The 26,831-nt window shown below is 37.1% G+C and overlaps 1 protein-coding gene across 1 annotated transcript; it reads left to right on the top strand.

Annotated features, from left to right (window-relative positions):
- The first annotated feature begins 7,211 nt into the window (after positions 1 to 7,211).
- LOC122034057 (5'-3' exoribonuclease 4-like) lies at positions 7,212 to 25,110 on the top strand. Its single transcript, XM_042593194.1, has 21 exons — positions 7,212 to 7,441; positions 9,330 to 9,478; positions 9,583 to 9,659; positions 9,729 to 9,920; positions 10,075 to 10,194; positions 10,278 to 10,340; positions 10,924 to 11,049; positions 11,170 to 11,334; positions 11,509 to 11,586; positions 12,411 to 12,551; positions 18,000 to 18,137; positions 18,657 to 18,727; positions 19,416 to 19,544; positions 19,646 to 19,722; positions 19,826 to 19,866; positions 19,955 to 20,029; positions 20,114 to 20,271; positions 20,360 to 20,464; positions 20,586 to 20,661; positions 23,825 to 23,904; positions 24,116 to 25,110. Exons 1-21 carry the CDS (start codon positions 7,335 to 7,337, stop codon positions 24,813 to 24,815), a joined length of 2,868 nt encoding a protein of 955 aa, XP_042449128.1. The 5' UTR covers positions 7,212 to 7,334; the 3' UTR covers positions 24,816 to 25,110.
- Positions 25,111 to 26,831: the final 1,721 nt, after the last annotated feature.

The raw sequence follows: 26,831 nt of genomic DNA, 5'->3' as shown, positions 1-26,831 counted from the left end.
AACATTCATGATTATCCTTCCCTCCTCTCCTTGTGGAGGCGGTTCCTTCCCTCCTCCTCCTTGTGTGCGAAACAGACTTCACGGTCCGGAGTAGCTTCGGGGACGGAAGGGAAGGAAAAAGGAAGCTCCTCCTTTTCTAGCATCCCTGAGTACGGTGGTAGCAACCTCTTCGTCCCAGGAGAGATTTGATGGGTGATACAAACTCAGGAAGAAGGCTGTCAGGTTCTCCTCTCCTCCTATGCCTACACAACGTACAGACGTTAGCAAGAAGAAGGAATGGAATCAAGGTGATGAAGATCAAGGTTTCTAAAATATATACTAGTAATTTTTTCGATCGTGACGATCACTACTAGTTATTTTTGGAAACAATAATACTAAATACAAGAAATGGATGAATTTGTTTCAATAGTTGATTTTCGATATTGTCTCTGATATAGTTTTTTGTTTTCTGTTTTCTCAGTGATTTGATTGTTTTCTCACTCAAGTTTAGGAAATTAAATATTATTTTATAAGGTTTTTGTCTAGCTGCGGCTTATCAAGCCGCGCAAGACCAAGTCGAACCAATTAGAACAATGAGACAATTATGTTATTTAATTATTATTATAGGCTTAAGGTGATTCGGATCAGGATTAGCGGAAGAGTCCATAGAGAGATCGAGTCAAAACCTAAGAAGAGCGAATTAGACGTACGCTGATCAAACGATGATACTAAGACAAGGTGTTAAGATTCGCCATCAATTTAATTTAAAGAAGAACACAGTGGTTGCTTGAGGAGACCTAGAACTGCTGATGAGGAGGCCGTGGTTTGTGGGTACCATGTAGACCCTAGATATAAATGAATCGATTCTTATGTACTAACGATGCATCAGCAGACTGCGCAGAAGGTAAATGGAATCGTATCTGGGAGACGCGGCCAGCAGTCCTTGTATCTCTGTCGCATCGTCCTCGAACGCCTCTCGTCTTTACGAGCAAGACAAGCAGGTAATTTCCGTCCCGAGTAGGTGGCTTGTCTTTGCAATTGCAGGGGCGTCCGATCCAAGTCAACGCATCGGAACGATCGTTAGACGTGTCTGACTCGGGATCGTCATGGTGAACATAAAGACCTATTATGGAGCGGGAAGCTACCATCAGATGTAAGATGCTGAGCGAACACCGCTGTAACAACTTCTACAGAACTCAAAGGACCGCTTTGTGCACTTTATCCGATTGGCCGCGCGATTTACCGCAGAATCATGTTCGCCTCTTCTCGGAACAAGTCCCGGAATCTTTCCCGTGACGGCCATTCTCAGTTAATCTAGGTACCCAAGGTCCGAGAGAGCAAGAAGCTGTCGGATAACTGCCCATAAAAGATCACGAGCACAATGGTTGTATGTTTCTACCGGAAAAGACCGAAGCAAGAAAGGCCACGGACGTATCCCAGCTCAGGTGCGATAGGTTTACGTGATACTCGGACCTTGATCATCCATCCCTGTTCTATCGCAAAACCGTATGACAATCATTGCCGATACGCCAACAGCACTAAGCCCACTGTCAGGACCGACGAGATTCTTCCTACTTTCCGCGTATAATGGGCTAGATGATCGTGAAATAACTCGGGATTCCGATGTTCAACTACATTTATACAGTTGTCCTGCATCACCGGTAGATTCTGTGACCAGCCTACCAGTGTCAGCGTTACCGAGGTGGCCTCTCGGCGAATGCCACAAAACAGAAGAGACAAACTGAGCCAGCTGAAATTCGATCGTAGGAGTGGAGCGGCTCAATCGGCCCAGTTACGCCTTCGATCCGCTCGCCCAGATGATGATACCTTGCTATTGGGTAATGTAACCAAGCCGGCCTCGGCCGGTATTGGCGTCCGTAAGGCCCGCCACGTGCTGCCACCGCTTTCCCTCACATAAGATATATAGATAAGAAAGTCCGCTCCGTAGTCTCAGATCGAACTATCGATTCTCTGAAGAGTGAATTGCTTCACTCTCCGGACGGAATGGAATTGTGGCCTTGACCAGCCATCGTCGTCTGGTCTACGCAGCGTCGGAGATCAGGCAGTAATGACACTAGGAATCTAATAGTGGGTATGGGCGCCGTCAGGTCGTCGGCGATGACCCGCGCGTCGTCGAGGTTGCATCGAGGTCCGTACAGCGGTCGGTAGACGATCCTGAATAATGAGTGCCGGTCATCCATAGTATGTCTTTGAGAGCACGGTGTAATCACGATCGCATGCTGTGCTGCTGTAATCTTGCGTGAGCTAAGTGCATCTGGACCGAAATTATGTCGAATTGCGAATCCGATGCACACACGTCTGGTGTGGTCATGGATGGCTGGTTGGGAGGCGTACCGATGTGGGTGTAAGGCACCTCAAGGAACAGCCCGATCGAACAAGTCATTTCATGACCTCTAAGGCAGTGATAAGGCCCGTTCACGATATCTTTGAGTGCAGACGGCGATCGTGATGTCTCGATTTGTATCTTACTTGGGTAGATAGATATCGCTCAGGCGAGGCACCGGCATATGCTAATTCTAGCTGCATCATCAAGAATAGATTATTGTGGAGATATTTTCATATAAATGATTACCTAATGACACCATACCTAATTTCTGCTCGGAGATGTTCAACGTTGTCCCAATTGACGACTCGGATTTAGAAGACGACAACAAGCCTTGGATCCGGATAAAATCAATAATCGAATCAAAATCGCTATGCAGCAAATAGTAACTAGAGCTACTACTCTAATCATTGACTGAATGTCCAAAATACACCACCACATACCAAACGCCACGCGGGTACTCACACGTGCTAATGCATGAGTCCTCAAATCTCAACACGTAACATAAATCAACACGTATCGAATAAATCAAAATCTTGACATTGCGCTCAAATGCACCAATAAACCGTGACTGTTGGCGACCAAATCACGACCGATATGATCGGAACCCAAGTAACAAAGGGATCCGCGATCAAACAGCAGTTACATTATCGTAATAGAATACACCATATACTGGGATGTGAAGGAGGAGTCTATTCACTGCAGGTCTGCACAATTTACGAAGTTGCGGTGCTTAAATACGATACTAAAATGACACCTCGATAATCGATAATATTATAAACATGATTATAAAGATTCGATTGGAATTCCGACTGATCCACCCTTCCCACAACTATCACTACTGCGACAACGAACCTAGTATTCCGAAAACGTGGTATGTATAGAATAACAACATCATATCAAAATCCATCAAAAGGTGTCACTCCATACAATATCCATATGAAATCCAAAACAATACTAAAACAAAGTCTGATATAGAAAAAAAAAACCAAATAAAAACACAACTCTATGAAAACTCTACGATAGCGATAGACTATGGAGCTAGCTTCGAAACGCCTCCAACGAATATCAACAATGGACGACGAGTGGACACCAAAGTGTCAACCACAGCTGTTGAATGCATTAATGCTCGATGTGACACCTCTTCTCCATATACCAACATCTGATCGTAAATACTGCTCGCGAATATCGGTGATCAGGGGAGATTAGATGCGAGATCTGAAAGATCGGTAAGGACCGGATCAAGAAATCATCAATCACTGATCCACAAACAATCCATCATACGATGCACAAGGTTACTGACACAAATGACATAATAGTCACGTCGGCTGATTGTCTCGGTGCACTCGGAGAATGATCCCTCGAAAATGCGGACCCGAGTGTCGCTGGATGTCGTACTCCATCATCCTCCCTCACGGCCAAATTATAAATGGGGAGGAACGCGATACTAGTCCTCGTATGTAGATGTGGGAGAAATCACGGCCATCACCGGCATGGCGAGGTCAGGCGAGCGCATGACTGTCCACACCGCGGGCAGCCGCTGCGCCATGCGCCATGCCAGCTCTGACCACGAGCGTTGCTGGCTAGCCGCAGGAGCATCGAGTCCCGACACTAGCGACAAAGACAGAAGCCAGATAGCAAATGAACCGTGGTGGTGAGATTAGCACGATCATCAATGTACAATAATGCGCGCGCCACATAATGGAGCACCGCACGCACATGACACAATGTGCACGCCGTGTAACACACGTGATCATGAATAAGCATGAGAATCCATTATATAAATAAAGTACAAACTGTCAAGTCAACGTATGTCACAGGGTCGGAGGCGAGTATGTCAAACAGATCGTGGAAACCCCAGACCCAACGTATACGGGGGTCCCTACTACCAGGTACCTGCTATGGTCAGTCAAATCAACGTACAAAAGCGTCACGTAATAATAAACAAACACGTGGATCTTCCACTATCAAGAGAAAATCACCTTATTGCTATATGTTAAACACTTTGTTATGATGCATCGACATAAAAGTGTCCTCGACAAAGAAGGATCGCGTAAGGATGATATGCGAAGGCCAAAATCGCGAGAGATCCTTACGTTTAGTAACTCACCACATAATGAACTTAAAGCTAGGTCCAGATCATCAGATCACTTAGGTAACTATTAACCTAATACCACCATCCCAAACTAGGTTAACAATTGTGACATTTGACTAACTCATCTACATCTAATGATCATCGAGATCAATTTCTCGCACGACACCTAAATTTCGTTTCTACGCTTCACTGACTAACTGAAAGACTTATGGGGTAGCCGAAATCAAAATCTAGAAATCTAACATCCACCACAACCAAACAACACCACCACCAGTTTGATCCTCCAGCCAAACAGGTCCAGCAGTCCTTACAGAATCAATACCCATTCACTAATTGGGACTCCACCCAAGAATCTGGCCAAGCAAAGAGAGAAAAAACACCAATGGACTAAGAGCAATACGAACACGTGGCAAAGGATCCATCGGGTTGGCCGCCAGGCCAGATCGTTAACACACATCACTAAATTCCCCTTCTTACCAAGACCACCAACCTAAGGCCGGACTTCGTACAGACGAAGGAGCAGAAGGATGGGTCTCGAGGCCAAGTACAGTGCGATGTGAGGTTGGATGGAGGGTAACGAGAACTAGGGGTATGAGCGGCGCTGTGCGGCTCAGCTCAGCGCTGTGGTGACGGTCAGGGATGGATCCGATGGCAGGAAGAGGTAGGACGGGCAAAGGTGAGCGACGCATCCAAGCGAGATGTGCGTCGGGACGGCCTGCTGTTGGCGCTCGAGTCGAGGCGGCGAAGAATTCTGAATGCCGCCGAGGCAAGAGAAAAACAGGGAAGAAAAGGCCTCCTCGTCTCGTCCTGCCATTATGGGGCAGTGGGAGGAGCACTGCGCTCGGAATTTCGGCAGTTGCTCGCTTGAGCTTGGGAGAAGGAGCAAAGGAAGAAACGGATGATGATTCATGTGATGAGGAAACATAAAAATAAAAAAAAAAAGAAAAGATAAATAAATATACTTGAGAGGTCGCCAAACAGTTCTCCTGGCCTCGTTTTTATCCCGTCTCGCTTTCGTCTTAGTCATCGGGAAAATCTCAAATAAAAGTTTGGAAAATTATAATATTCCTACGCTATTGGTTAGGTTATCATACGATTTTATTTAGCAGCATTCCAAAAGCTTCCATCCCTCTTCATGCTCCTCTGCAGCATACTTGTTGGTGCCAAACACGTCCGGTCCAAGGTCCGCGAGGATATCGGTATCGCTCTTGAGTTAGGTTCTGTTAGTGTCCGAAGTCTCGTCGACCTCCTCACGGCCGGTTTGGGCGGTGGAGGGCCTGGCACTTCGTTGTTGTGTCCATCATGCGATCAAGTGGCATTTGGTGCGTATACCAAGGTGGTTCAGCTGATACATGTCCGGGTATATACGCGTTCGTTCGGCGAGAGTAGTGAAGGCCGCGTGAGCATACCGGCTCCGTTTTCCTGGCCGAATCGGTACGTAAATGAACATAACCTCGTCCCGTCGAGCCAGTCAGGCTGTCAGAATGAGCGAGCGATGCGTGGGTGCCTAGACTTTGACTTCTACCGTGACAATGACCCTCTGAAGGGTGGACCCTTATCACCGGATCATAATAAATTTAGGAAGTTGGATTATTGGGTCATTCATTATGAATACTTCAAGATTTACTCTGATAACCAATGAAATATATTTATAAGACAAAGAGTCCATCATTCCTAGAATTAATTGGTCCATAGGAGTAGATACCTATTACTAGCTAAAACAAATTAACAAAGATTAAGCCCCAATACTCAAGCTTAGTATTATGGTAAGAGAAAATGTACATTTTCCATACGGTTCAATTCTGAGCTACCATACTTCTTATATACCCATTTTGGAATTTATCCGGATGACGACAACTATCCGAAGGATTGAATTACTAATTCTAGTCTTAAAAAAATATAACAAAGATTAAGCCCTCGATAACTTCCTGTGTTGACAAGACACCAAACATATTTCTCAATCAGAGTTCCGAGTTATCGTAATATCAAATATTACTAAATAGCTATATGTTATTTTTTTTTCTAAATTCCCTTTTTAATAAATATTTATTAATAAATCCATCATTTAGAACATCCACATTAGATACTTTATTTAAAAATTTTATCTTAAATTTTAGATAAGATAGTTATTTTTTTTTAAAAATTAACTACCCTATTTATTCTAAAAATTATGTATTTATGAACTACTCCTCTAAATTTAGATAACAAATTATATTCTTTAAATATTATATAAAAAAAGAAAAAATAAAAAAATTTGTTGAAGAATGAATATCTAAATTTAATAAAATAATATTTTTATTTTAAATTATATATTTTAAATAGGAAAATTGACATAGAACTTTATAAAATAACACATCCATTAAACTTTCCTGAATAACTTATTTTTTTTCCTAATTCATTTGACATTATCACTATTTTTATCCATTTCATAGCGGAAAAAAATTATTTTTAAAGTGTATAGATGACATAATAAAAACTAATAATTATTTATTTTTAAAATTTTAAAATTTAAATCTCAAGACAGGTTAAATAAAGTAGAATGTAATTAAATTACACTTTAATTGTGTCACCCACTCAAATATGTAAGTTATAAAATAAATTAAATATTCAGTTCAATAAAATTTATTTATATATATTTAATAGTAAAAAAAATATAAAATTAATAAACTCAAATATTAAGAAACTTAAATATTATTGTTATTTTTTATTAAAAAAATAGATTATCTAGCTCGTCACGCGGCGTCATAGTCCACCGACCGCCGCTCGGTGGACCAGTTAAATAATTGATGTGGTCGGTTCGAGTTCGTGACTCGGCGCTTTGTTCCGGTTTCCCTTACGCTCTACCCTCGTCTTCCCCATTCGTGGGTTACCCGGAAGGCAGTCGATCCAGATCGCGAAGGAAAGCGAAGACGAAGTATGGGAGTGCCAGCCTTCTACCGATGGCTCGCCGACCGCTTCCCCTTATGCATCTCCGACGTGGTCGAGGAGGGAAGGGTAAGTGAGAGTGCTTCCTCTCAAGCAAGGTGCTTTTTAGCTTATCGGCCATCTCCCTATTTTGCTTGCGTGAAAAAATGGATTGCCCAGATTATTTGTACATTTGTGCAGTTCAGTTTAGTGATAAATTTTGATACCATTAAAAATAGTTTTTTCTTAGTAGTTATAAGACATTATTTTTAAAATTAGTTTTTTAATTGTTGTCAATACACTCCGGCATGTCTGTAAATAAAAGTCTGCATGGTTTTTTTTTTTGGCACAAATTAAGCAAGTTAATGAATCAAATGGCTACTGTTGATGGACAATCCCCTTGAAGTGATCGTCTCTTTCTCTCTTTTTTTGCTTGTTTGTTTGTTTTTTTTTTTTAAATTTTTGTTGGACAAACTTGAATAAGTTCTTTTGTAGACAAGTATATATCTTGTTCATGTATATTCTGGTCAATTTTCAACCCTACATTAACCTACATTAACCCTACATTCAAGGATGACAATCTACCTTCTTTGGTTGGATAAAAAATCTTCTTACTCTTTGAGAGCTTTTAGCTCATCAATTGTCAAACACTTCTTTAAAGGGAGGTGCTACTTTTTCTATTCTATTTAAGATGAAAGACTAGCAAATTCATTTACCTTTTTGGGTTAAAGCATTTTTGGTTTGGAGGTCCAAAAGAGCATGTATACAATTTGTAGGTTAATAATGCTTATGTGGTCAAGCTTATTGATAAAATCAAGATTTATCAAGTTGAGAAATGCTTTGTTCCGTTGGATGCAAACATGAAATTGAGGTTTGACAAGGCCCTTTTAAATCATGAAATCTTTGATTATTTTACTACTTGTTGCAAGCCTTATTTACTTGATTACAAGGTCAAATAAGCAACATTTCTTTTTTGGATTTGTAAGTTATTTCATCCAACCGTAAAGGAAGCCACATTCTTATGTTTCAAAGAGGATACTAAAGTTTACTCAATTCAGCTCATGATATATCTTATTCAAGATGGGTAGTGAGCTTTTCTTGCAATGCTATATTAATGTTGACTTAGGTGGTGATCCAGATGATCGAAGATATATCTACGAATATATCATCGTATTTGGTTCAACATATGTTCTTTGGTGTATATCATGACAAAGAATGTTCTTTTCCCCTAGTCGAGAATGTGTTTGGCTAAAGGGATTGGTAGAGGTGGTCTATTTTCAGTCCTAAACTGTGGCAACCTAAGTGTGCTCAAGCTTGAGACCAACTTAGTCCTCACAAAAATTGAAATGTGTGAGATTTTTAGAGTGGGTATTCTTTCATTCATAAAAATGTGCTACATGGTGCTATTCAAGTTATGGTATAAAGGTAGGTAGTAGTTCAAGACCTTTATTAATTTATAAATAGAGTGGCTTTTCGGGCTATTTTATCCTAGTGTGCCACTATTAGATAGGGTCCTTTGTCACACAAAGTTTAGTGAGAGTGTTATGGACTTATTTACTATGGTTTAAAGTAGTGTGAGATAATTTTTTGTACCTTGATAGTTGATACTTTAATAGTCACCCAGTGACTGAGACTAATGTGTCTCGGTACTTCAGAAATCAAAGGAGGGAGGCAAACAATGGCAGCAGAGTATGGGTTGCGAAACAAACATTTGGGGAAATATTTCCTCAATTTTGTCTAAAACACGCTCCAGGCAGAAAGTGTTGATTTCAACTAAGTGCCTGTGATTTTATAAAGAAAATAAAAAATAATTCTTTTGATCATTTTATTTGTTTTTATGTTTTAAAAAATTCACAAAATAAAGAATCCTTCCTTTTTTGTCTCCCTCCAGAGAAACACAAACAAGGATCAACTTTGTACTCCTCTTTCTCTATACTTCTTTCCCCTCACGCACTTGTTTTTGCAACACTAGTCTTCTCTCTTTGTAAATATTTATAGTAATTGAAGTGTCTCTATTGCATCTATGAGGCCAAATAATGTTCACTGCGTGCAGCCTGCCCCTGCCACTTATGATGGTGTTTTCAAAACCATGTTTGACTATATTGATCATCTCTTTGGACTGGTTCGTCCACGAAGGCTGTTCTTTATGGCAATAGGTCAGCTTCCTAAATTAAGTTTTCCTCTGTTAGATACAGAGTCTCCATATTCTGTTGTTGGGTATTATTACTTTGCTGTATTTCATTCTTTGCAAACCTTTCAGATGGTGTTGCTCCAAGAGCTAAAATGAATCAGCAACGTTCTCGGCGTTTTAGAGCTGCAAAAGATTCAGCTGAGGCAGTAAGAATCTTATCATTATCAAATGTGGTTAAGGACCTCAGACAATGCTTAATTGAAGTCATATTGCAGGCTGCAGAAGAGGAAAGGTTGAAGAAGGAATTCGAGCTTGAAGGAAGAAAGCTGTTTCCTGTAGAGAAACCTGAGACAGCCGATTCAAATGTTATAACACCAGGGACAGAGTTCATGGCGGCACTCTCAATTGCACTTCAGTATTTCATACATTTGAGATTGAATCATACTCCTGGATGGCAGTCAATCAAGGTGTTACTCTCATTGTATCATCAGATGCATGCGTTAGGATCATTTCCTTGCTCAGCGATGTAATCATTGCTGGTTTATTATTAATCATTTGATTTCAGGAAACTTCTCTCTGTTATAATATTCATGGAGATGTGCATTGGATGATTATTTGAAGGTTATATTGTCGGATGCTAATGTGCCGGGAGAGGGTGAACACAAAATTATGTCATATATTCGTTTGCAACGCAACCTTCCTGGTTTCAACCCGAACACACGCCATTGTTTATATGGCCTGGTGTGTTCTCTTTACCCTGAAATCTTACAAACCCTTAATCTGTGGTTATCCATCTGTTTTAATATTTCTTTGCTATTTTGCAGGATGCAGATCTGATAATGCTTTCTTTAACAACACATGAGGTCCACTTTTCAATTCTAAGGGAGGTATGTGAATTTGACCAATAACTAGCAATATGCCCTTAATATAGAGTTCAATGACGACAGGAGTTTATGTAGCTGACCCTAAACAGTTGGGACTAATAACTTGTTATTGTTCTATGTAAATTTGGTTTGTAATTTGGTCTTGAGTACGTAGAGAAATATCTTGGTAATTATATTACTCAAAGTCATATTCTTGCAATACCAGTGTAGGGTTTGAATCACATAATCCTTTTGTACACAAGGGGAAGATCACATTGTTGGACTCCTGACTTTTAAAGCACCTATTTGCTGAAATTGAAGTCTTTGAGGAAGTGTTTCATTGATGTCAATGAAGTTTGTAAAGCTGCATCCAGAGATTACAAGTTCAATGTATCAAGAAGCTGAATTCTCCGTGTACCTTAAACGTTTCTAGTTATGAAGATATATAGCATGAATATTAAGTATATGTTTGTATAGTTGTATACTTTCAGTAATATGTTTGCTTGCTATTCACTACCATGTGCATCATTTGTTCTTGGTCACCTTTTGCCACTACAATTTACATTTCTTTTAAGTTATCTTCACTGAAAATCAATGTAACTGACAGGTGATAACCATGCCAGGGCAACACGAGAAATGCTTCCTGTGTGGCCAAACTGGACATCTTGCAGCTGACTGTAGAGAGGATAAGAAGTCTATGGAGAGTTCACCTATCTACAAAAAGAAATATCAGGTTTATTCTAGCAACAAAATGTATTTAATTGTCTGTGTATTCATTACATCTGTTGAAGTATTACATTTTAATCGTTAGCCTGCCCCTATAAATTCGACTCTTTTTTTTCCTTGTTCACAGTATCTTAACATCTGGGTTTTGCGGGAATACTTGGAGAATGATATGGAAATATGTGATGCTCCATTTCCAATAAACTTTGAACGGCTTGTGGATGATTTTGTCTTTATGTGTTTCTTTGTTGGGAATGACTTTCTACCACACATGCCCACTTTGGAAATTCGTGAGGTTTGTAGCAAACCAATTCCTCACTCTTTATAGTCTCTTATTCCTTTAAACCTTTTTTTTTTTTTAATATTTCATGTCACAAGGTTTATATTTTCGTTTGGGATTGTGGTATAATATTTTTAATAGGAGACTTGGTATGTGTTTGTTTATGCTAAAGATGATTTTCTGCTGCAGGGTTCAATAAATCTTCTTATGTATGTTTATAAACGGGAATTTGTAGCAATGGGTGGCTACCTAACAGATGCTGGAGAGGTACTTTTGTTTATTGATGTTCTATTAACTGGTTATTTTTGTGATTATTGTTAATATTTTTTAATTGATTTTTAAATTGCATGTGTATACTTGTTACACATGATTTATTGTCCAGACATGATGGTTTATGTGAGAGAAGCTGTTACTCATCTTGGAGGCTGATTGGACTTTGACACGTTATAGCAGATGCAATCTTATATTGCTCTATGCAATTTAAATCTATAGATTCCAAATTTAATTATCTAGTATTTTAACCTTAATATCTTCCCGGTTGACTGTTGATCCTAGAGATGTAGGAATGATTCACATACAGTTGGAGGTGTAAACATCAGGAAATGAGAAAGAAGTGTGTTAAATATCGCAGAGAAGTATTCAACTTAGAACTGTATCATTAAGTTTACATCATTTCTGCTTGGACATTGAATTCTTAGCTTTTGCATATGTTTTTCCTGTTTTAGTTGAAGAATGCCAAATCAACAAAAGGTGAGCAATATTTCTCTCATGTTTCCTGGTTGCGATTTCAGTTTTTTCATAAATAAAGGGAATTTGCTTCTTCAGGTTCTCATCATGGCATGCTATCAGTGAATTGTAATCATGTAGCCATTAGATATCCAAATAAGTGGGATACTGCAATATTAAAGTGTTTGTCTGTATGCATTGACTTTTGCATCTAAGGAAGCATCTTATATCAGCTTCTTGTACCTTGGTGATACATCAATAATTCACACTCATCTGACAAAATAATTGTGTTCTCTATGCTTGTGTTGTTGTTTTTTTCTTCTATACTAGATTTATTTTGATATTACATACCTTCATGTCTGCAGGTTTCATTGGATCGGGTGGAACATTTGATTCAGTCAGTTGCAGTTTATGAAGACCAAATATTTCAAAAGAGAGCTCGCATTCAACAGGTGAAAATCTATGTTTATATATTGTTTTATTGGAAATTGGCTATTACTTCTCATTGAAAAAAGTGGGAAGTCCATCCAATCCGTCCCATATTAATCACTTTGGAGGAAGGAGGCCGCCCCCTTAATATAAGCACACCTAGTCTGCTACACTTGTTGATGTGGCATGTTGGGATTCTGGATATGGTGCTTGCTAACATCAAAGTGCCCTTTCATGCTTAAGCACGGTGGATCATATTTTTTCATAAGTAACTTTGGAACTGGGGCTCTATGAGTCTTAACAAACTTATTGAAGTGATTTCATTTAATCATTTTTGTCCTTTAGCCAAAAAGGTAGTCATGATTATTCTGTATGCACTAATTTTAGTGCTTTGACATGTTAACGTTTGTTGGCTTGATTTGATTTGGCATTCTTGTCGTTTCAAGCAAAAAAGTTGAATTTGGATTAATCCATGTAAGGTGGACTATCATTAGTTGGTGTTGCAAATTTAGTTTTAGTAGGAAACAATGTTAATGGACTTTTTAGTTCATTGAATGTGTAAAAAATTCGAGCCATTTATCTTCAACCAATGAGTGTCTTTCTTCTCTATTGTCATTATCTTATCCAGGCATGCTATCTCCTTAATCAATATTCAAAGAGACAATGATTGGTCAGAGAGTTTCTACTGGTTTATCAATTTGTCTTTCCAATTCTTTGTTGGTTGGCTTTTAGGGCGTAAATTTAACAGTTTAATAGGAGTAGAATCAAACAAAAATGTTAATGCTATTGTCATGAATGCCACTTTATGTCTAATCACGGCTGCCTTGTACGGAAGCCTTTTCCCAGTTCGTTGGTTAATATTATATGGAAATTGTCTCTCTGGTAGGCTAAGCAATATATGGTCCCTCTTGTTCTATGAGAACTGAAAGGAGATTAGCAGTCTCCCTTTGTTTCCATCCTCCTGCTTTTGGGTGTTGTTCGGTTGGATTTCTATGTTGTCTACTACAAAATCCTCCATCTACATTTTCTGTTTTTGAGCAGAATAAAATTTTCTTTCTAAATGGGGAATGAATTTTCTGCCTTTTGATTACTTATCGGCTGAGTAGAAAAAGCTAGTCTTAGTGAGCAGCATAAGCAGGCACCCATATATAAATCCTTGTGTAGTGATGGCAGCCTCATGATTACATGCCTTGCTAAGCTAGTCTTAGTGAGCAACACAACTACACAAGCAAGAACCCATGTATAAATCGTGTTTGCCTGATGGTAGTCTCATGATTTCATGCTTCGATTGGCAATCAGATGGAAGTTAAAGAAAACACTTTTTTTTTAAAAAAAGTTGAATGAATGAAATAAAATGAAGTCTTTTTTTCTAGACCCTTGCAAGAGCTTATGTGCCTTGAAGTATTAAAATTTTACTAGGATTGCTAGACCTGTGTGTAGCTGATGGTAATCTCATGGTTACATGCTTTGATTGGTGATTAGATAGAAGTTAAAGAAAACACTTTCTATTGAAAGTTTAATGAATGAAATAAAATAATGTTTTTTTTGAGACCCCTGCAAGAGCTTAGATGCCTAATAGGTACCAAAGGCATAAATTATTAAAGCGCTCGCTTGGTTGCGCCTAGGCGCAAGACGTAGTCAGGCGAGCCTCTTGTGCCTGTGCACCTTGTAAGAGGAGGAAGAAATTGATCTTGAGGAAATTGATGAAGATTCAACTATACAATTTAGAAATATCTGGTGATGATGACAATGATATGATTGAGGAAGATGATGAAGATTTTGATGATTTAGCTATTTGAATTTATTTATAATTTGAATTATGCGCATAACGTATTTATTTGCTAGTGAATTTCATATTTACATTATTGTTTAATATTTTATAGACTATAGTTTTGTTAGTGAAATATTTTGATAAACATTCCCTATATATGTTTGAATTGTAAAAATTTATACCTAGAACGCCTTTACTTAGGTAAGGTGTCGTCTCACTTTGCGTTGTGTGCCTTAGGCCCATAACACCTATGCGTTTTTGGGTGCCTCACGCTTTAAATAACTATGATCAAAGGTTTTACTAGATTTGCTAGACCTAGAAAAATAAAGTAAAATTTGTATAATAAAACAATAATTGGAGAAAAATTATTAAAAAACTAAAATTGATTTTTAACAATAAAACTGCATTTCTTGGATCAACCAGGAATCTAAGAGTTCCTTTATCTTTGATTTCTTTTTTGTTCTTTCTATTCCATGCCATTTCTTAGCCTAGAGCAATATATTATTCTAAGACAAATATTGCTGCGAACTATACAATGTATTACCTATTATTTTTCCATCCAATCCCCGTCTCTTACCATATTTTTCATTCAACTATTATGTTACTTTTGTGAAGGTTTCGACAAGCATATGCAGACGATCTATGTAATTGAGTCATTGTATAGTGTAAATGTAGCATTTGGGCATGTGGGTAGTATTATAAACATAAAAAAATGTATTAACAAAAATAACTAATATATAATAGAGTATATTAATCAAAACATCCAATTTGTACTTTCATATTGAAAAAATATTTATGGGAATTATCTAATGAAGAAAACAAGATGTAACAATCTATATTAGTTAACAATTTATATAACAATGTACAGTCAATGTTGTATGTAAATAACATGGATACAATTTCTATCCAAAGTGGTTATCACTTGCAAAACAAGTTTTAAGTGATAGGCTACCAACTAGGGTAGCTTAGCATTTCAGCTTAATTTGATCCTATCTAAACCAGTTCAAACGAGGCAAATATTTTCTTTTCAAACTGCACTTGAGGATTGGATATACAGTCCGTGGACATTTCACTGTCTCCTTACTCTGCCAAGGCCGATGCTTTGTAGAACCTTGCTTGTTGCCATTGAACAGGAATTTTATGCGCATATTTCTCCTTGTTCTTTGAACGATGTTGTTGCATGCTTATCAAATATTACTTTGCCTTTGTGTTAAAGATTGTAAGTTTGTTGAATAGTGCATTTCATTTACTCTAGTAAATGTTTTAATATGTGCCAGGCATGAAAAATAGAAATAAAGCCAAAAAACTTGAGGGTATCAGAAATCATTCAACTGCATCTCACTACATAGGTTATTAGTAAATAGTAATAAACTAATTCTGTTTCCAATGAATTAGGTACTTGCATAAAAAAAAATTATCTGGCATCATTGTGCAATGAATTTATCATGAATTGTAATCAGTTTTTTCCTTTTTTATTGTCTCAGACAAACCATACAGATAAACTTACTTAAGTGATTGTTCCCAAGTATTTGATTCTACTTTAAATGCATCATGTTATGTTTATTTGATATGTTCGTCTGTTTCTTCTTTGTGATGCATTTTTGGACAAGTAATTTGACTGTGATATGATAAAATAGAGCACAAAAATAACTGTTTCAATAAAGCATACTCATTTCATTTCGTAGTCTAAACTTTAGTTTTATATTTCTGGTTCTATTTTGTTATCTATACATTTACTATCTAGCAGCTGAAGCCTACTTTGCTATTTAATTCTTACAAAATGAGATTGTTTTGGTTTCTGTAGAAGGAACCCTGTTCACGCTTCATCATTCAAGCAATCTTTTAAAAATAATTACTTGTGATTTTCTCCTCTCTTTCGTGAGATTACCAAGGCATGCCCCGAGAGATTGCTGATTGAGGCACATGATTTATCATGGTGCTGCACCAATTGGCATGAGATTTGTAACTACCTTGCATTTGACATCTTTAAGCATCTCTTCACAAATTCACTTTTTACTATCCAGTCCCCCTTATCTTACTCAGTGATATTTTTTTATCTTGTCCAAGGTCAAGTGCCTTCTTTCCCTCCCACTCGGGATAGGGAAATTTGATGGAAATTTGATGGATACAGAATTGGTCTGTCCTCCCCTTTTAAGGATATGTTTTTAGCATGATGCCCCCTCCCCTCCCTTTGTTCTGTTGGCCTCATCCTGCTGCGGGTGGGAGCAACACTTGTCCGGTCATTCTTCCCTCACTCAGTAGCTGGGAGCTAAAGGGCATTCACTATTGGACCTCAGACAAGGGTATGACTAGATATCCGTAGCTGACAAACTGGACCTGATGCTGAAGGCTTGAGGGTTCCTCAGAGCTCAACACATGAGTTCTGACTGTTGGGCAGTTGACCATAATTTTTTAAAGTAGAAAAGAAATCCATCTTCTGTTAATTTATCCCCCACCTGTGTTTATCGTTTTATCAAAGCTGAGCCTATAATAGATTTCCGAAGCACCTTGTTTCCCCTCTGTGACTTCCTTCTCTTCTTTTCACTTCCACAATCCTACAACCACCCAACAACTTCTCTCCACCTTCACACAGGCACAAAAAAGCTTGCATGTATCATGTCTCAATCTTGTTGCATGCACGACCCACCTGGCACCAAACACTTTCTATTTCCCACCCTACAGAAACATGTTTTCCATTCACACATCAAGGAAATTCAAGTTCGAGCCACTTATCAAATCCCTGAGCCATGTGAATAAGCTCTAGCCCAGAGGTGGGCAATAAAATCAATATATCAGCCCCAAGTTAAAAACTGAATTGACCCCCAAAAGCAGTTTTTTTTCAGGTTTTAGGTGTTCTTGTATTTTAGGTTTGGGTTGAGTTTTCAGTTTTTGGTATCAAACTCAAAAGAATGTGATTTGAGCCACTATTTATACCACATAATAGATTAATTAAATTATATCATATGGTTAACTAATAGTTATATATTTTATATGTTATTTATAATCAAATACCAACTGTGCAACTAATCAATTAATATTTTTTAGAGGAGTTGCCTGATCTTTTGCCATTCCTCTTCTGGCTTTTGTGTTCTGTTTTTTATGATCCCATATGTTCAACTTAGTTGCCTCCACCACCCATCCCTGCATCTGTCATATACCCTGTCTTAGCTATCATTTCTCATTCCATGTTGGCAACACAAGTATACTTGACATCCTTCTTGCTTTCCATGATTTCACGAGATTGTTGCTTATGTATGCGTTCACCCCCCTTCCACCATCCCTTCTATTCCCACGATGGCAACATGATTGTATTTCTAGAGTTTTGTATATTTAAGTTTCCTATTAATCTTAGTTTTTTGGCTTTTGTGAAGTTTTGGTGAGAATAATATAAAAGCCCGAAATCTCAGAAATCATTGAAAATCCAAAATCCCCCCAAACCACACGACCCAATCTGGACAAAAAAAAATCAATATTGATTATTTTTGGGTTTGTGTTTGTATGGGATTTACAGCTTGACAAAATCTAGTATTGTGATGCAAAGTTCAACAAAGTATTTTTAAATCATAACCAATTTGGAAGAACAGTTCAGTTTTAATCGACAATAAGATACTAAAATTTTATTCCATGTAGAACTACTTTATTGGGTAAATGTGTCACACAGTTATACTAGCTTTACTGCTTGTTTTACTTACCTTGTTCTATATGTTGTTTTTAGATCACTCAACTGCTTCCAACTTTTGTTTGTAGAAGATAGGGCATCAAAGAGCTTTTTAAGATATTGTGGATTGCTTTTCAGGTGAAATTAGGTGAACCTGGATACAAAGAACGATATTATACCGAGAAGTTTGGTGTACAAGAACCAAAACTGATTGACAATGTCAAAAGAGATGTCGTGAGTCACTTTAAATTTTTTGCTCTTTATATAAGATCGAAGTGACCATATGTCTCATAAAACTTTGCACTGCATTAAACTCATCCAATAGAGGTGTTTGCTAACAATAGTATGCAATCAGCCATTTGTTTGGAAATTGTGCTGGGAGACAATAGATAGGAGAGTATAAAACAAAATTGTTATGTTCATCTTCATAAATTCTCTTTTTTTTTTCCCTTCCAGAATTGTGTTTATAAACTTCTCTGGCATTGATATTGTTTTTATTCCAAATGTAGCTAAATATTGTTTGAAGAAGCTGCTTCTTCCTTCCAAAATATTGATTATCAACTTCTCTGGCATTCATATTTTTTTATTCCAAGTGGAACACAATATTGCTTGAGGCAGCTGCCTTCTATCTTCTAATTATAAATTATGCTTAACTGTTGCATTATGTTTTTGGAAAGTGAAAGGAGCTATCAACCGATGCAACCTTTTTTAGTCCAATTTTTTTTGTCTAACACATGCATTCTGATTTCTCAGGTACAGAAATATGTCGAAGGCCTTTGCTGGATAATGAGATACTACTACCAAGGTGTCTGCTCTTGGCAGTGGTTGGTATTTGTTTTGAGAGCTTGCTGTTATGATAATGTTATTTTCCTATCTGCGGCTGTAATTACTTTACTATGCCTCCTGAGTTTAGTTTTTCTGTCTCTTGCTTTATCCCAGTCTGATATTACTTGAATTGTGGTTTAAGAACTTTCTACTCCTTGTGTAGGATGTCAATTGTAAATAGAATCTGACAAGGTTGGCAAACATATTGAACAATTGTCTTCTTAATGCCAAAGCAAGATTTTTATTGTTTTTTTAATGTAATGCAATAAACATGATTTCTAGCTTAGTGTCTTTTGCTTTGTATTCCAGTATTAATATAGAAATAGGTATCGGCACATATGAACTATATACCACTTCAGGCATTTCATGTTAGTTAATTTGGAGATCTACTTAGTAGTTTTTATGGGCTTAATTTTTATAGTCTATTGACAGTGGATAATTTGGTGACTGATAGGATTTCTGCCTTCCTTTTTCTCCAAAAAAGAATAGAAAATTGTTTTTTGATAAGTTGCTACACGCTTGAAAACATATTCTCTTCTATTACTTTGAACACAACACCAATTTTCAGTTTTTTTTGCAATTTAAAAATGCAATGAATTCGTAATTGATAATTTCTCATTCTTTATTTTTTGGTAATAATGTTTACAATGACCAAAACAGTTTAAAACTGACAGATGTTCTTTCCAGGTTCTATCCCTATCACTATGCTCCATTTGCATCGGATCTAAAAGGTTTGGCTGATTTGGAGATCACCTTTTTTCTTGGTCAACCATTTAAGCCATTTGATCAATTAATGGGAACGCTGCCTGCTGCTAGGTCAGTTTAAATTATGTGTATGATGGTTACGTTTAGTGGTTAAACACTACTTGAATGTGGACATAATGTTAAAAAAAACAATGTTTCTGTTGGTGCTGAAGTTCAAATGCTTTGCCTAAGCAATATGGGGCATTGATGACTAATCCAAAATCACCATTATGTTCATTCTATCCAAAAGGTAAACTTGTTACATGCATTGCTTTTCTTATTTGCCATATTTCTTTTCTTATCAAAATGCCTTCCTAATGATAAAAAATATTTATATGCTTTTTGCCATTCAGACTTTGAGATAGACATGAATGGCAAACGTTTTTCATGGCAGGTGTGTCATTCTCTTGCTGACTATGTACAACTGTTTTTTAATCTAACCATTGACATGCTGCCTTATGGTGACTTTGTTTCCTACTTAGGGTGTTGCAAAACTACCATTCATTGACGAGAGGCTACTACTTGCTGAAACTCAGAAACTTGAAGACACTTTAATGGTGTTGATATGTTTTTTCTTATGATCTTTGATTCTGTATACAAAACATTCTTTTGAAACACTGACCATCCAATAATACTTCCAGGAAGAAGAGAAGTCACGCAATAGGATCATGTATGATATAATCTATGTTCATCAAAGTCATCGATTGACAGTGCAGATTGCTTACTTACATCAAACATTTTCCCATCTGTCAATTCAAGAGCAGCCACGCTATTGTATTCCAATCGAAACAAATTTCAGGTTACGATGTTTCCCATCATTATGAAGTCAATGATTGTGTTGGTATTCTTTCACTAATGAACTCTTAACTTTTTCCACTTCATGCCAGTGATGGAATGAATGGGTTCCTTTGTTTGTGTGAGAGGAATCGCTATAGTGCTTCAATATCTACTCCTATTAAAGGTTTAATCGATGTTGAAAACAATAGAGTCTTGTAAGTACTTGTTTTGCAGAAATACTGATTCCCATCTTGGAATTGAAAAACTATTTGAGTTTTACATTAATTAATGAAGCTTATGTTGACTATGCTTATTCCTCTGTCCTTTATTCTGTAGAAATGCTACGTTCATGAATCCTCTATATCACCCACATATCCCTGAACCTCCTAAAGGCGTAAAAATGCCAGCAAAGGTAATTCCAATATTATGATTATGTGAGTATCTACATATATTTGCATCAGTAATGTTTATTATCTAATGATTGTTTTATAAGATATAGCTGTCCATACATTGTTCTTCACATAGCTTTCACATAAAAGATAAATAGTAACTGTTAAATGGATAGGTCAAGCCTCATGTAAATTTTTCTATGAATTTTGCAACGACTAGGTTCCAAGTTCAAAGCATTAATGGCCTTGATGGTAGGCTTATCTGGTATGGTAAGATGACTTGAATCAGCAACCTTAATTTTGTCCGACTATACTAGATATCTCAATGATAAAAAAAAAAGGGCAGTCCGGTGCACGAAGCTCCCGCCATGCGGGGTCCCGGGGAAGGATCCATTGTACGCAGCCTTACCATAAACATACAAGAACAAGGACGAGCTACGGAGGGAGCAGTATTTTTGCAAAAAGAGGGATGCATAATCTGATACAGGGAGAGAGCAATATTACATGAGAAAACTAAACTCAAAGAGAACCTAAATTTCATTAATCTGAAGATAGTTCAAACAAAGGGGTTGAGTCTCTTTCTAAATGTCCTGCATTATCCTAAAAACTAGACAAGAAATAATCTAACCCTTAACGTGGTATATTAATAATTAATTCTAAAAAATAACTTTCCCTAATAAATACATTTCCTTATTTTTTCTTGACTTCTCCAAATTTAAATCAAATTTTATTGTACATTTACTAATTCCCTATTTCCATAATATTTCAATTATAATATTATAAAACCTACATTTAATTCTAGAATCTAAAATTATAGCCATACAAATAATGTCAAGGATATTAGATTTAATACATTTATGAAATAAGTTATTACATCTATAATTTTTAAATAGATCACTAATATTAGCATTAGGTGTGAACTTGGAATTAGGGGTGGCAATTTCCTCTGAATCCGATATCCGACCATAATGGAGGAGGGTATGAAGGTAATTTTTAAACCTGATTAAATAATCGGGTATTCGAGTATGAGTATTTTTAGGTTCAAGTATGGAGATTGATGTGGCAAAATCCTACCCATATCCTACCTGATTCCTTATATATATATATATATATATCCATGTTGTAGTAGCTACGATTTCGTAGCTACGACAACGTTAAATCGTAGCTGCTACAACGTTATGGTGTAACCACGTTGTAGCAGTTACGAAATCGTAGCTGCTACAACGTTCTGGTTTGTGGTCTAACCACGTTGTTGCAGCTACAAAATCGTAGTTACTACAATGTTCTGGTTTGTGGTCTAGTCACGTTGTAGCAGCTATGATTTCATAGCTGCTATAACGTTTTGGTTTTGTAACTGCTACAACGTTCTGGTTTTGTAGCTGCCCTACAACATGACTCTACTATAGTAGAAAAATAGTTTAGGGTTTTTTTAATTTTGACGGGGTGTTGCTACAGTAAAATTCTGACGGAGCATGTAAACCATGCATAGTTGCGTAGCGAGAGTCAGGGAGCATATCAGCTCTGTGTGTGTCGCGCAGCGAGAGTCGGGGAGCATATCAGCTGTGTGTGTGTGTGTCGTGCAGCGAGAGTTGGGGACTTTGTCTGTGCGCGCACATTTAATTTTATTGGGAAAGAAAAAACTTTAGCTCCGAGTGGTGCAACTTTAGGCTTATTCCCAATAGCAATTGAATCACAAGGAAATGAAGAATCGGACAACACAAGATCAATTCCATTTTCAATGAACTTCTCGTTAAGCCGTTGCTTGAATGTACCTGTGTTCAATAAGAGATCTAGTAACTCCTCTTCCGAAGGGGATTTCTTTTTCTTATTATCCTCACTCAGTGTTACTTTTTTAATAATTTAATAAATATTCATAAATTCATTGAAATATTTTTTTTTTAAAAAAGAGAATTGTAGATAGTAATAGGATGATGAGTAGGGTATGAATACCCGATCCTCCGACGGGTATGGGGATGAAAGTTAAATATCCAATGGGTATGAGGATGAATATAATAGATAAGGATGGGTATGGAGGATATGAAATCCGACCTATTGCTGTCCCTACTTAGAATATATACGGCAAAAAAAAATAATTTTTACAGAAATAATTCTAAAAGGTTGCTTGTGTGTTCAACATATAACGAATTAAGATCTTCTAATGGGTTTGCATTAAATCTATCTTCTAAATAAGTTGTTAAAGGTGCTTAAATTTTAAGGTTGATTTTGGTATATAGCTAGATTGACTTCCATCTATGGTATATACATCAGTAGATATGTTCTTATACTTATATGCATGCATCTATATAATATTTTTACAATGATGATTGAACAAATCAAATTGCATTCCTAAACTTTGAAATATTCTCATAATTAATTTTAAGTCCATCGTGTATATAAAGAATTAACATGGAAAATACATCAAATATGAAAAAAAAATTCTACTTAACATGATAGAATTAAATTTTAATTTTAAATTAATTATTGCAGTATCATTATTCAACGTATTATCAAAAATAATTGAAAAAAATTGTCATTTATGCCATGAAAATGATCAATATTATTGGGATGACTAGAAATAGCTTGGGCAATATAGGGATATTAAAAAATTTTAAAGCTAATTATTCCGATAGCCCAACATACATATATCTTTTCACTTATATATTATTAATTAGGATTAGGATTGTATTTCTATGAGATTCAATAATATTAATTAAATCTTTATTAATTTCATATATATATTTTTTGTGTCTCGAACACGTTGTCTTTCTAGATATTTTTTTGAATCAAAATTGAAGATAATTTTTTATAAAATATTCAAAGTTGCTTGAGTCAACAATAGAAATGGTGGCACAGATTTTACAATAAATTTTGTCAATCTTTTCTCTTTTTTTCTCAATTGACAATGCAAAATTTGCAAGCTCGCTACCAGGAGGATTATATAGCATGAGCATTAGCTATTCTAGTCTTGCTTCATGGTTGTGCATTTATAGTATCCCTTTTTATATTAAAAGGATATGTAAACGGATTTAGTTTCTGATGTGTATTATTATATCACGAAACCCCATTTTCTCATTTGGTAATTCTGATTTGAACATCTGGGACAGATAACAATATATTAATGAAAAGATTATTGCTATGTAGTGCCATGCTATCTTAATGCTAAATAAAAAATTGCTGCTTGGACAGATATTGAGACCATACGATATTAAACCTTTTCCCGGGCTGTGGCATGAAGACAACTATGGGCGACGCCAAAATAGAGAGAGGTATATTTTCATACCCTTTTAACCTGGAGACTCCATATAGCAACTATGGTGCATATAGGCTTGCTCTGTTCATCAAGTTGGATTTCGATTTGGAGTGGGCTACTCATTTTTATGCTTTCAGTATTACTTGCATTTTTCTGCCTTCTGTTTGATTTCAGGCCAACGCTTACATTACAACTTATTTCTGCTCTCTGATCGATATTAATTTCAGGCCACAGGTCTCTGGAGCTCTCTCTGGTCATCTTCTCGGAGAAGCAGCACATCGTCTTGTTAAAAATTCTTTACAGATTAGGTCCAACAATAATGCTGGCTTGCTTGACTTGGCATATCGCAATGGCCCAACTTTTGGCAGCAAAGTCAAACCTACTGGCCCACTCGGATATGAAAGAGGCTATGAGAGTCCGAATTATTATCAGTATTCAAATACTGGTATGCAAGGTTTCTCAAACTCGAGGCCAAAAATTCATGACACTCAATTTAGTAAACAAAACACGAGGATGCCAGAATCATCAAACTCTCACGGTCAGTCATCATATTCAAATACTGGTATTGTACCAGATGTGTCGCAGCTGAGATTGGAAAATGGCCCAAAACAGCAGCCTCAGATACGAATGCAAAACCCTGGGTTTTCTGTACCGCAACAACAGTCCATCCTGGATGGTGGTCCGCCTCCTCCATTCCCACCTATGAACTGGATCGACAAGCAAATGACGAGAGGTTATAGGAGCAATATTAGTAGGAATGAGCCTATGGACTCCCCTGGTGAACAAGTAACCAGAGGTCATTCTGGTGGATTTGGCAGGCAAGAGTTTTCATCCAGAAACATAAACGATAAGCAGCAGCTGATACCAAATAATAAAGTCTACCGAGTCAAATCAGCGATGTCACAGGACCCGCCCAAGTCTACTTAGTTATGAATCTCTTTGTACGATTGCACCTTTGCTTCCTAACAGGATGCAATTCCCATGTACTCTATTTCCCCAGTATATTTAAAGTATAACAGATGGAGTTTAGTGGATGGATCGTTTATTCCCTCCCTTGTGCTCTTTGCTGGCAGGCTAGCAGCTCAAAGTGAATGGAACGGATCACACTGGTCCAGTGTGTTAGATTATTACTCTGTTGTACGGGGGATAGCGCATGTATTTTGAATTCCCCCAATATGTAGGATATTTACTAGTAATTACTCTCAGACTTTCAAAGTTTCAAGGATTGCCTAGCATTTTCGAGTTGTAGTGAATTTTTCATGGTTTCTGGAACGAACATATATTTAGTGCTGAACATTTGATTAAAATCAAATTGAACAAATTAAATTTTTTTCAATCTGAATGAATTGAATTTTTTTTAAAGATTGAATAAATTGAATTGATTAAATATCAGTTATTCGTTTCTATTAATTTATTTTTCTAAATTTTTACTCCCCCTATCTATATTAATACCTATAATTGAGTACCAGAAAATACACTAAATTTCCATAGAGAATATAAAATTAATTCATAAATTGATCTTAGTACGGTAGTAATCCAACAAACTTATCAAGATAGTGTCGATAGATGTGTTCTTCTTCTTCTTTTTTTTTTTTTTTTTTTTTTTTTTTTTTTTGACATTAGTGGATGATATGGTATGTTGTAAGCGGACCCAAAGGTGATGTGGCAATCAAGGTGAAGTGATGGTTAAAATCAAAATGAGATGATAGTCCCGGTAGAGGAATGGGTCATTCTCACCAAGACTTAGCCCTTCACTCTTAGCACTAAGATCTTCAATGTGAATTCGGTCGACCAAAGAATCGATCGGACCTGAGGGACCTAGTGCTCTACTTATGGAGAGACAGCTAGTATATAGCAGGTTGACCCAAAAGTTTATTGGGCTTATTTAAGTTTAGGGAACAACTCCTTATTCATTAAGTCACACAACATATAGTCAGTCAGCCCCTAAGCTGGTTGGACTTAAAGAGACTTATCGCTCCGCTTAGTACCAAGACACAAGTTAAACCTGAACTGCCCTAGCACCGGTCGAGCATGAGGTATGGGCATATGAGGTACAGTTCCCTCTGTTGGGAAATCTCTGATGCGGATGCGTGCTAGAACATGTTTCGTAAACATGCGCAGCGAAAAATAAAACAATAATAATTCTTAATTATTACATTACACATACTACACACATACAATGATACAACATGCAAAACATGATCGCAAAATTAAAATTTTATGAAAAGTGAATTTACGCTAGTTATATTTTACGGATGACCTGTAACGAGAAGGACATCAATCGTAACGACGTTATCGAACCTCGCCTCTATTTGTATCCACGCCGAACTCCTCAAGACAACTTCTTGAGTACAAGCCTCTCCTTCGGAAGTTACTAGCCATGATCGAAGAAGAGAGATCAAGAGGAAGAAGAAGAGAAGCACATTGGGGAGAGTTTTTCTCCCTTGTAGTGGTCACAATAATAAGAGGGAGCACCCTCTTGTTGGCGGCGGGAGAGAGAGGAGAAGGAGAGGAGGATTAGGTTTCTAAAAACCAATCAACCAAATAATGAAACTTGTATCTAATTCTCTCCTAATTACAACTATATATAATTCATTTTAATGAGTTAGATTAGAAAGCCCAAATTCAATCCATTATCCCTTAATAAAAAATTAGCCCATTAACGCTTTGGTTTGGTTCACAACTAAACCAAGTTGGTTCATGACTAATTCATGATTAAACAAAATATGGTTCAACTTTACTGATCCTGTCCGAGAGTAGGGGGATAGCTCGATCGGAGCGGACCTCCAACGAGCGAGTCAGTGTTAGTGCTGTGGCCGAGGGGGGTTCGGCATGACGGTCCTCACGCGCTAGTCGTCGGCCGGCTGGCGGCGAATGAAGAAAAAAAGGAGCAGGCGTAGTAGCGTGTAGAACATATCTCCGTCGCCACAGGGGTCCTTATAT

This window comes from Zingiber officinale, chromosome 11B (genome assembly GCF_018446385.1).
Source record: "Zingiber officinale cultivar Zhangliang chromosome 11B, Zo_v1.1, whole genome shotgun sequence".
In the NCBI taxonomy this organism is placed as follows: Eukaryota; Viridiplantae; Streptophyta; class Magnoliopsida; order Zingiberales; family Zingiberaceae; genus Zingiber; species Zingiber officinale.
The sequence above is the reverse complement of the archived record's forward strand: the minus strand, read 5'-3'. Positions and strand labels throughout refer to the sequence as shown.